The 12,792-nt window shown below is 34.7% G+C and overlaps 1 protein-coding gene across 1 annotated transcript in view; it reads right to left on the reverse strand.

Annotated features, from left to right (window-relative positions):
• Window positions 1-12,792, reverse strand: part of CNTNAP4 (contactin associated protein like 4) — a 226,197-nt gene that overhangs the window by 28,355 nt on the left and 185,050 nt on the right. Inside the window, 2 exon segments of the mRNA XM_025045348.1 lie at window positions 3,993-4,211; window positions 4,920-5,090. Of these exon segments, the coding sequence (XP_024901116.1) occupies window positions 3,993-4,211; window positions 4,920-5,090 (390 nt within the window).

The following is a 12,792-nucleotide window of genomic DNA, read 5'->3' on the forward strand; positions in this document are numbered from 1 at the left end:
AAATCAAAATTAACATATATTCAAATATCCACAATGTTTAATATGTACATAAAAAGTATTAATGGTAGTATCTCAAACACATTTCTCCATTACTGAAATTTTTAATATTTCCTATTTTTATTTGTATTTGAAATATCCCACAATAGTTTTTATGTTTTCTGGTAAATTTGTTTACAAAAGGTCCATTTTTGATAAAAGCTACTAAATGTGAGATGATAAAAAATTTATCTTATACTAACACTAACTTAGTCTTCCTGTTTTGTCTTACATTTACAAAGATTGTGTTTTCATGTAATTTAAAATGTTGTTGTTCTTGTTATCATCATCATCATCATCCTTATCATCAGTGTCTAGATTTAAAACAATTTTCTTAGGGGAAAAAAGTTATGCTGAAAACTACAGATTTACTCTTTGCAATTACATTTACTCATTCATTTGTCCCAATACCCAAACACGAACAATAGTTGTTATACATGCTTAAAAATATTGATTAACCATAATTATTTTTAAGATGGACAGGTGAACTACAAATTAAACTCCTGAACTTATAAGCAAGAGGAATGAAATTACCCTTTAAAATTGTAACCAGAAAATCAATTTTATTGGATTAAAACAGTGATTCCTAATCACACGAAGAGTCACTGGCTCTGAGAGCAGATTTAAGGCTCACATATATGAAGGCATTAATATGCAGAAAACAGGTTACATCTGACCTGTGCTTGTACAGAACATATGAACGTAGAAGTCCAATTTCCTGGTGAGTGTGACTATGGGACAGGTGGGATCTCACTGAAGAAGAGGAAGTGGGTGAGATACTTTTTATGGGCTACAAAGGAGGCCTTTTACAGCCTGAACAAAGTGTGGTTTGCAGTACATAATCTAGATTGTGGGGCCAAGGACAGCTTTAATCATGCCACAAATGAGGATAAAGGAAGAAACAAAGAAAAGCTAAGTTCAAGTAAAATTAAAAACTGAAAAATGGTGTAAGGAACTTGGAGACCTACAAAGCAGCATTTTGCCCCAAGGAGGTCAGCTGGGGTAAGTGGTAGAACACTAACAGCAATAACCATGTCCCTAGCAAGTTTGTACATTGACATTTAAAATGTCCCAACTCTTTGTCACCATTTCCACTTTAGCCCACACCACCATCCTCTCTCATACAGACTATTGCCATAGTCTGCTTCCACCCTACACCCTCCATCCATATTCCTCACAGCAGCAGGAGAACGTGGGAAATATAAATTAGATCATGCCACTCCCCTGATCCCTTAGAATAAATTCCAAATTCCTCGCCATGGCCTTAAAGATTCAGTCATGCTGATTCTCTCTTCCAGCCACGCTGACTTTCTCGTTGCTCCTTGACTGCCTGAAGTTCACTTCACCACTTTCAACATGCTTTCTCCTGGCTCCCACTGGAATTCTCTTCCTTCAGACATTCACAGACTTCCCTCTTCTGCTTTATCTGGCCTCTGTTGAGATCTACGGTCTCAGAGAGAATTCTCCTGACCACTCCACTTGACATAGAACCCCTCCAACCCAAATCATCGCCTGACTCCTTACTCTGCTTTTTACTTTACAGTATTTGTCATTATCTAAAATTATATGTATATGCATAAACATGCATATATATGTGCATGCATATATATATATATATATACACACACATGTTTATGTATATATAGTTTTTTGTTTCACTTCATCTTCATTTTTACTCTTTTATTAGCTGCCTCTTATCTCCTCCACTGAAATATGTAGTTCTCAGGAAGGCCGAGAACTACTTTCTGGTCTTAGTAAGTGCTACATTAAATTAGGTATTTTTTACTAGGTTTTCACCCACTTTGAATTTGGTATAATCTTTTAAATTATAATTTAACTTCCATCGAAATTCCTGAAGGAAAAAAGTATTTTCATCTAGAAATGTTTTTAAAATTCTGATTTGTTTGATAGGAATGTTGTAAATTGATAAATTAATGTTTTATCTTATATTATTTTATTAACTTGGCTGGGGCCCTTTCTTAAGAAAGTGGTCTACTCTCATGGTGGAGGTAAAGGTACAAACAAGACCTTTTTGTGGCTTCTTGACAGCCAATGATCTGCCTCTACCTAAGGCTGCCAGCCTTTTTTTTTTAATGAATCTTTTTAATATCATTACATTAACCATTTCAATTTACTCAATAACCTGTAAGTAGGAAGGGGGGAATTATATAAAAAGATTATTATTAATAGTAGAGGTAATGCTTTTTTTCCAGAGATGTCTTTCTGCCATTTCTTTTTAAATTTTCAATGACTTTGATTTAAACATAATAAAGATTTCAGTTTTTAAAACTTTCAAGTAACATAGTCATCCTTGAATTTAACACATACGGGAATGTCAAAAGCCTAACCAACTGCCTCCATAAAGATGAAATCTCTTAGATCTTTATTAAAATTATAACTCATGATTGGTAGCAAAAGAATCAAATCTGTTCTAACATGGTTTTCTGATATCATAATAGTATTTCTATCCATTACAACTACCTGAAATCAAATTAAGGCCAGGATTCCTATCAGACACAATATATGGTGTCTCCATTTCTGTGAAGTTAAAATTCATACCAGGGATAAAAGTTCATGTACAGGCAAACTGCAGCAGATTTCACTGAAAGATTTGAGGACTGTTTCAGCCTTTTCAATTTCCAAGAATAGTAAGGCTATTTCCTAGATCCTGACAGATTTTAAATTGCCATACCTGTTGCTGTGGCCATCTCTCATTTTTTGTAATTCAAGAAATATCTATGTCAACTTCCTGACTGAGCTTCTAGCATGTTATTAAAAGAAAACTTAGGTATTTCTCCTCATGTATTCTTTGTTATTTCCATACCCTTAAATAAGTCAGTTGAGTGGCCATAAGATCATGATTAGATTGCCCATTACAGTGTCTTACTCATAGCTGTTTATTAAATATTTATTGAACCAAAGAAAGAATAAATAATAGAATCGAGTATATAAATTCATTAGAAATCTCAAACATATCTTAGTCAAAAATGTCACAAATAAGCTTCACCCTTTGCATTAAGAGAGTTAATAAAACAAGTTTGTTAAGCAATAGAAGATGTAATGAGGATCTGAGGAATTCTGTTCTAAAACATAACTCTTTAAAATGTTTTAAATATAATTTCTGATCATTTATAATTTGTCCTGCTTTATAGCGTTGCTGTACATAGATTATCCTACTGTACATCCTTACATACATTAAAATATATGAAAAGTAAACAATTAATAGAAAATCTCTTGAATTTTATGGTTATGTAAGTTCTGTAAAGAAATTAGCAAAGATGCTCAGTAAACCAAATACAGGCAGAAGGATTCTGCTGTCAGCTCTATAAATACCAAATAAATGTATTTAGGAAATAAAGGAACAACATTTGTATATAAATATGAAGTAGGTGACCAGAAGATATCTAAAATATGGGCAAAATGAGAGACACCAGCAGAACTGGTTAAACTGGTCAAGCATGGATTCTATACATTTTGTTCCTGCTTTTCTTTTTTCTGCTATTGGCCTGTTTTTGACAGCGTCCGGAATTTTAGGGAGGGTTCCTCAACTCCCCTGGGAACAGAGTTAATCATCTTCAATATCATACTAAAATCATTTAATGTTAAAAAAAAAATCCTGGAACAAATCACAAAATCTGTAATATTAAAAAAGCAGGTTTAGGAATTAGTCAAACACAAATTTGAATCTCGTTTACTAGGCGGATTTCTGAAGGTAAGTCACTTCAACCCCTCGATCTCAGTTACTTCATTTGTTAAATAGGGATAATACCCGTTTCATAAGTTGGTTATGTAGAAGAGATGAAACACCTGGCACAGCCTGGAATACAGTCTTAACACATGGGAGTTTGTTGTTGTTGTTTTAAAATTATTTTTATAGTTGCTATTATTTGATTTGGGCCCATCTCTGCACTTACATCATACAATTGACTGACAAACTGCCTAGAAACAGAACTTACCCACAAAGAGTTGACTGTTGAGCTGCAAAAGGACGTGCCCATCAGCCGGAGCAGGCTGCGTCTTTGGTGAGAGCTGATCCACTTGAATAGATGCCTCTTTCATGTTCCTTTCGACCCTAACATGGTGCCACTGGTTGTCATTGAAGTGAGTGGGGGACTGCACCGAGATTTCGAAAGGCCCATTCCCCACGTCAAATGAAAAAGTCACTACTGCTGGAGCTGGAAATATATATGAAGATTGTTCAAGTTAGTCCCTGTGGTGGACAGCTGAGTCTTTGACATACTTAAGAATAGCACCATAGCATAGCCATCACTAAATATAAAGACAATGATTTGAATTTTATGGAAAGAACCAATTACAGACATTGGTAAAGGATAAATGTGGAAGGAGACAGCAAAATACATTTGTATTTTTGGAAAAAACAAATTTTAAGAAATTCATCCTCAGAGCTAATTTTCATATTGATAAAAAGTAAAGCTATTTAGCCAGGGCAAGACAAAATTAAACAGAATTTTATTTAAAAATTTTTTTACAGTGATCCAAAGTTTATATAAATTAAAGCATGTAATATACATTCGATATTAGGATACTGATACTAGTCTAAGAGTATATCAAAATAATATAACTGGTCGATTTAAGTAATTTTGTAATTAACTGAAAATTTCATTTAAAAATTTTTTTAAAAATTATTTGAATTTAACATGCTTCTTAAATTGGTTCTGGAGAATACAATAATTTTCCCAAATTATCACAGGTTAAATATAAAATTTTCTTGCAAAAAGACTAACTTACTATGACAGAATTTTTTCAAAGGGACACAATGAAAAGATTCAGCTGATAAAGTAGAAAAATCGTACTTTAAAAATTAATTAGATGATTTACTACTAAATAGAATCCCATAGACTTCTCTGGAAAAGATGACTTACAGCGTAGCTCTATCCGTATGAAATCAGTAATACCCAGGTTCTCTAAAAATACCCCAGACGAAGCTGTGGTCTTAAAAAAGAAAGACACATCTGCACTAAGTTCTCCGTGGAAAGTAGGAAAATGAAGGTATGAAGCTTCAGTATTGAAGGAAGCTGAATTCCAAAATGACTCTAGTTAAAAAAAAAAAAAAAATCAAAAAGAAAATAAATTAATGACAAATGAATGACATAATTACATTTCTGCTTTTAGTATTGTTACTATTGAAAATATTGTTAATTCATAAAACCTGCTTTTCTTTTCTCTATTAACTTGAGAATATCATGCTAAGTGAAATAAGTCAAACAGAAAAAGTCAAGAACCATATGATTTACTCATATGCGGAGTGTAAAACTGAAAGCAACAAAAGAACAAACAAGACAAACACAAACTCACAGACATGGATGACAGTATAATTTTACCAGAAGGAAGGTGGGATGGGGGGAAGGGAGAAAAGAATAAAGGGGGTTGAATATATGGTGACTGAAGGAGACTTGATTTTGGTTGGCGAACGCACAATGCAATATACAGATGACATATTATAGAACTGTACACTTTAAACCTATATAATTTTATTAACCAATGTCACCCCAATAAATTTCATTTTAAAAATTAATATACAAGACATGAGCCCTAATTGGAGATTTTATAAGGATTGAAATTCTGGATTCTTTCCAACACAGGAGAGGAATGAGCACTTCAGAAATGGTCTGAATGTTATATTTGCTATAAGACAAACAGCCTTAGCCTAATTACCATCTTCTGGCAAAGTGATATGATAAGGATATTCCAAACATTAATTAATAGACTTAATTCTTTTATAATTTGAAAATTTAAACACATATTACTTTGAATAACAAAATCCCTAAAGAAGCTCAAAGTGTTTTTGTTCTAACACTTCTAACACAAACACTTCGCAGTTACACTCTCAACTAACTGTTTTCATTAACAGGCCTTGTGATTTTCTACACTGAGATTGGCATTCAAAATATTCTCATTTAATTAAAGATCAAGATATTACTTACTCTGTGCTATGCTGATATGCTCATGAAAATGTTCTTTTCATTCAAAATTAACTTCTACTTTGCTTATAATAGTGAAACAGATAAATCGTAGGAAAAGCGTTCTCAAAGAGTTTCAAAATGTTCAAATAAGAAGAAAATGTGCAAACGTCTGCAGTGTAATTTTAGAGATCTGAAAAAATTTTATGTGGACTATGAATGTCTTATCTCTACTTTCCCACTCATTTGTTGTTGTTGTTATATCTACAACCTTCCTTTTGAACAAACATTGTGGGTCTATATGGAAAGTATGGAAAATAAAATATAAATGCAGTGGCAGGAAGTGACAGGAGTGAAATCCAACTGGAAATGTGTGGTTGATGAGACTCATTATCAGAGAAATGAATTATGCATTGCTTGCTGACACCAGCAAGTTCTCGTCACATCAAATATAAATATACATCTTGAGTTTCAAGTAACTGCCTCCACACACACACACACACACACACACACACACTCTCTGGATAAAATTCCATCTAAATTAGCTTCATGGAAGAAAAGCGTACAGCAGGCCCCTCTCGTCTGCAGTTTCAGTTACCCTCAGTCAATCGTGGTCCAAAAATATTACATGGAAAATTCCAGAAACAAACAATTCGTAAGTTTTAAATCATGTGCCATTCTGAGTAGTATGATAAAATCTCACACCATCCTGCTCTGTCCCGCCCAGGAGGCGAATCATTCCTTTTTCCAGCATCTCCACAGTGTATGTGCTCTCCACCCATTAGTCATTTAGTAGCCATCTCGGTTATCACATCCGTTATCGGCGGTTGGTGGGGAGAGACTGCATTCCAATAATTCTTATTACAGTATATTGTTATAATTATTCTATGTTACTATGAGTTGTTGTTGTTAATCTCTTACTGTGCCTAATTTATAAATTAAACTTTATCATGGGTATGTATGTATAGGAAAAAAAACGTAGTATATATAAGGTTTTGCAAAAAAGTAAACCTTACCCCCAAACAGTTCATTATGTTTGCAAAGAATAGATACCTAGCTAGAGTCAAAAATCACAAACTTGACTCAGTTTCTATTTGTTCCTTAGATTTTAATTTATTTTCTATAGATTCTGGATTGAACAAGCAGTGCTTATATCTACAGTCATGCATTGCTTAACGATGGGGATACGTTCTGAGAAATGCGTCATTAGGTGATTTTGTCCTTGTGTGAACATCACTTACATAAACCTAGCTGGTGTAGCCTACTACACGCCTACATAGCCCATTGCTACATAGCCCATTGCTCCAAGGTTACAAACCTGTACAGCATATTATTGTACTGAATACTGTAGGCAACCATAACACAATGGCATTTGTGTTTCTAAACATATCTAAACATAGAAAAGGTACAGTAAAAATCAGTATAAAAGAAAAAAATAGTACCCCTCATAGGGTATTTACCAAGCATGGAGCCTGCAGAACTGGAAGTTGCCCTGGGTAAGTCAGTGACTGAGTGGTGAGTGATGTGAAGGCCTGAACCATTACTGTGCACCACTGCAGGCTTTATAAACACTGTCCCACAAGCCCTCCCCCGGCTTCCACTGGACACGGTCAGAGGTGGAACATCGAAGCTGTCAGTGCTGCTCCACGAACAGGGAGCAGGTGTGCTGGACTGATTGGAAACACGAGGAGAAACTGTCTGGGCCAGGCGTAGGTACTGTAACAGTGAGTGTCGGCAGGGAGTGGGAGGAGACCGGAGGAGAAGTGGGAATAAGAAATCAGGATGGAGAGAGAAAGGGACATAGGGCGTTGTCACTGCGATCGCGTTTGCAGCAGTAGTCAGATTAGAGAACTTTGTGGCCTTCATAAAAAAAGAGGGTGTTTAACATGGAGAGTGCATAGAACTGAGGACCCAATATTTAGACTTTGGGAATTTGGTTTTGGTTCCATTGTCCTGATCTGGTACAAAAGGCTATCTCTGGCATTGAATTGATAGAAGGAATAAAAGTTTTATATGCTTTTCATCATTACGACCTGAAAATATTTCCAAAGTTCAGGGACAGGCTGAATCAACACTACCACAGAAAGCTTTTACTGAGGTGACAATGACACTTAATATTTGTTAAGGTAGCTCCTGTGGACGTGTGTCCTTGTATAAGATCTCGGGTCCTCAGCAAAGAATTGACAGCGATGCACTCTGAAGACCATTGTGCTACCTCTGGGAGGGCTGTAGCGCCCTCTGAATACGTAGCACTGGGGAACAGGCTCCTCTGTGCTGAAACAGGTCAGTGGCTGGCTGACTGGGATGTCACCTGGGCACTCAGAGTGGAGGTGCTGTGAGCGAGAGGGAACCTAATGCCAAGCCCCACAGATACTGCTCCCATCAGAGAAAAACAATTCCTCCTGGACAACTCATCCTTCCATTTCTTACAGGAAATTTGGCTCCATTATAATCTTACAAGACCACTGCTGTATACGTAGTCCTTCATCGACAGGAACATCGTCATGTGGAACATGACAGCATTTTATTTTTTGTCTTTCTTACAGACCTGATTCAAAAGTCAATTCTCAGATCGCATATGGACAATTTTAGAACTGATTTTTTTCAGCTGAGAATATACTTCGAGAGCTTGTTTTTCATACAGCCAAATGAAACCGTGTATTATCTGAGTATGTCCTTATTTTCATTTTATAGCTATTTCTAAGCTTAGACATTTTTATCTCTAAGAAAGGATAAAAGAAAATGCACAATATCAAGTCAGGAATAACAACACATTTGTGTTCTTAAAAGTTCTTAACTGACCTATTTTTAGAGGAAATTAAATGCCTTCTATGGAAAAATTATAGCATGAAAATTAAAATAAAGATGTAACTTTAAATTATGGAATATTAATGAATCTTATTTATTTGGTCTGATTAGAAATAGGAACACTCAAAATTACTTAAAGGACTAAATTAGATAATATTATTATAAGATATACTATTTCATTTGTTTCATTTTTATATCACAGCTAACCTAATAAAGCATCCTATAGGAAGTTTCAGGAAACTGGTTGAAACAGAGGAACAATTCTTTGAATTGCTGCTATCTTTATAATGAATACAATTTACAGTAATGAAAACAATTTATTACCTTTAGTAGCTTAAATATTCTCGCACACATAATAGTACTGATTTTATCTAGTTAGTAAACCTTATTTTACAGATTGACACTAGGTAAAGAATAAAGAATATTTTATTGGAAGAAGAAATTGCCGCTAATTCAAAACAATTATAAAGAAAGCAAAGGCCATTATTTCTATGATCAAATAATGTTATGATATCTCAGCTCTTTGCAGACTGTAAGAAGCACACGGGAGACTCTGGGCTGCCTCCGAGAAAGGAGGGGCCAGGAAGAGGCAGAGCAGAACCCAGCAGGCAGCCACCAGCAGGAAGCTGCAGGTTTTTGAAGAGAGGATTCCTTGTCTATGAGATGGTTTAAAAATCCTTAAACTGCCCCACTAGCAGACCTAAAAGCAATCACTTATGTGTGAATGCTAATCAAGAAAGTAAGATGCCCTTTTATCACCTCAACAAAAACAATCATAATGTATTAGTCTAAGGAACTAATTAATAATTGCTACTAATAAAAGTAATTAATAATTAACATATTTTAATTAAATTCAATTTAGGGTACCAGAGAGTCAGAATGATTCCTTCAGGAATATCAACTTTAATATTTCCAGAATTAAAAAAGATTGTAATGGATAACGGGATCTAAATAGTCATTTATGTGGAAGAGGAAGATGTACTGAGTATTTAATTAGAAACATAAAGTAAAAAGAGCCAGTTGGGAAATTTGACATAATAGAATGTTAAGATTATGAGTAATTTTTAAGATATTTGTATTATTAATAGATTATCCTTTTAAAAATAAGAGTTAAAGATACAAAAGGAGTGGCTTCCTGGGACTGGGGAGATAGGACACTTGAAGGATGACAGGGGCTCAGGAGTGTGGAGTTCTTTTTGGGGTAATAAAAATGTTCTAAAATTGATTCTCTTAATGGTTGGACAATGCCATGAATATACTAAAAGCAACTGAACAGTTCACTTTACATGGTTGAATTGTATGGTACGTAAATTATGCCTCAATAAAGCTGTTTGAGAAGAAAATAGTATTTGAAAAATGTATATTGCTAAGACTATTACTTTTAAGATCAAAATGCGCATGATGTGCTAATCATTCTACCTTTCTTTTTTTAAAGCACTTTATTGAAGTATGATTGACATGTGGAAATATGTACATATGTAATATAAACACTCAAGTTTGGTAACACTACCTTTCTTAAAAGTGAATAAAATGAAATATAGAAATGCCAGATGGCTGCCTTCTCACTGTGTCCCCACATGGCCTTTCCTCTGTGTACAATGGAGAAACAGCTCTCTGGTATCTGTTCCTTTTATTATAAGGACACAAATCTAATCAGATTAGGGCCCCACCTCTATGACCTCATTTAACTTAAATTACCTCCTTAAAGACCCTACAGCCTAATACAGTCACACTGGGGAGTAGGGCTGTAACAATTAAATTTTGGAGAGGGGGGGAACAATTCAATCCATAACATCTGTATTTTAATTGGATTAATCTTTTCTTCACTATTGACTCTTGAGAGTTCTTTATGTATTCTAGATATTAGTCCTCTGTGAATTCTCAACCTTCAACTTATTTAACCTATCAATATCAGTTAACATAGCTGATTGTTCTCTCCTCCTGGACATATTTTCTTCATTTAGATTCTCAAAAACCAGCACTTTTGCCTTTCTCATTAGTGGTATAATCATTAGTAGTTTTCTTTTGTTCTTCCTCCTCACCTCCTCAACCTATCCATGTTTGAGTGCTCCAAGGTCTTGTCATTTCATTGTACTTCTCCATCCACAACCCCCACTGGTCCACCTTGTGGCTTTAAATATGTTGATAACTTATAAATATATATATTATGAAGCCTGAAACTATCAAACTAATAACTCTATATCTGTATCTGAAAGTCTAACGGTAACTCAACTTTAATATGTTCAAAAATTAGACCTTTATATTTCTCTGCAACTCAATGGCCCCAGGAGCAATCTTCTCCACCTCAGTTAATGCCAATTCTATGCCTCTAATGGATTGTTAGACCAAATACCTGTGTCGTTCTGATTCTACCTTTTGCAGTCTACATCCACCCATCAGCAAATTTTATTGCTTCTTCAGAACTGTGCCCATACTGCAACTATCATCATCGTGCCTGTGGCCCAAGCCACCACCATATCTACCACCTGAGTTGGTAATATGGTTTCCGTACGTCAGCCTTACCCTGCTCAATCTCATTAAAGCATAAGTTAGATCACGCCCCTTTTCTTCTCAAAATTCTATAATGTTTTCCAATCTTATTTAGGTGGAAAAATAATTTTCAGGAAAATCTTCCATAATCTGACCACCAGTTTCCTCTCTTACTTCGTCTACCATTCTCCGCTTTGTTCACCCTGCTCAAAACACAGTGGCTGTTTTGCTGTTCCGTGAGCATACCAGCTACAGTCCCATCTCTGTGTGGTTACTCTGGTTTTCCCCTCTGTCTAGGGCACTCCTTCATAGATATACACATGCCTTGCTCCCTTACTTCCTTCGGATTTTTATTCAAATGCCACCATTTTAGTGAACATTTAATGAACATCCTATTTAAAATTTCTAATCTCATCCCATCTTGCCTCACTTACATTGTCTTTACAACACTAGCATCTATCATATCATATATTTTACTTGTTTATTGTTTAATCCCCCAAGAGAACTCAAGCTCCAAGAATGCAGAAATGCAGATATTTTTTCCTGTTATGTGTGCCTCTCTCCCTCTCCCACCCCTCCTTTCTCTGGATGTGGGGAAGGCACAGTACAATGTATAGGCTTAATAAATGTTTGTTAAATGAAATTATAAGATGTCCTTTTTCAAAGTAGCAATCACAAAGCTTAAAGTCATTGATCTCTGGTTGTATCATGTATATCTCAATAAATAAACTCAAATTCTTTAGTAAATAAGGAGAAAGAGGGAGACGGAAAAGACAGAGAAGGCAGAAAGAATAGAAAAAGAAGATGACGAGGAGAGAGTAAAAGGTGGAGAAAACTTAGGAAAAAAATAAAGAAAACTCAAGGAAAGAAAATAAAATACAAAAATTAAAATAAAAAGAAATTTCTAATTGTTGATTATCAGACACAGTAGAGCTTGCAAAATTAAATTGTATGTTATGTGTTAAAATGGAATTGATCTTCACTCTTTTTAATGGTTTATATGTAGTCTGCCAAATGGAACAGAACTCTGTGAAACGGAAGAGAAATTAAACAAATCACTAGTCAATATCTTTCTCCAGTCTAAGAATATAACTTTTGCAAAGTTATTTATTGCCTACATGCACCTTTGATTATTTAATGCATTCTGGGCAGCTGTGATTTCTCAGACAGCTGAACAAGTCAATGCAGACAAAATGAAAATAATTGCAACGACAAAAATTCCTTAGAACAAGAAACTTAGAAAAATCTTTCTAATTATGTAAATTTGGGGAATGCCTTGATTAGACATAAAATTTCAACACAACGAATTAACTGAGAAGAAATACATTTAATAAAATTGTTTGAAAACTTCAAATGCCAAAGAAATAAAAATACTACCTTGTGCAGATTAACGAGCTGAGAGCAGAAATTTAGATTGTGCTTGCAACAACTCTTTTAACAGCTTATAAAATGTATGTGTATAGCACATCATGTTCTATTTCAGGAAAAAATAAGACCAATACACAACACTGATATGTTAAGTTACTTGTTAAGTTAC

This window comes from Pteropus alecto, unplaced genomic scaffold (genome assembly GCF_000325575.1).
Source record: "Pteropus alecto unplaced genomic scaffold, ASM32557v1 scaffold42, whole genome shotgun sequence".
NCBI lineage: Eukaryota > Metazoa > Chordata > Mammalia > Chiroptera > Pteropodidae > Pteropus > Pteropus alecto.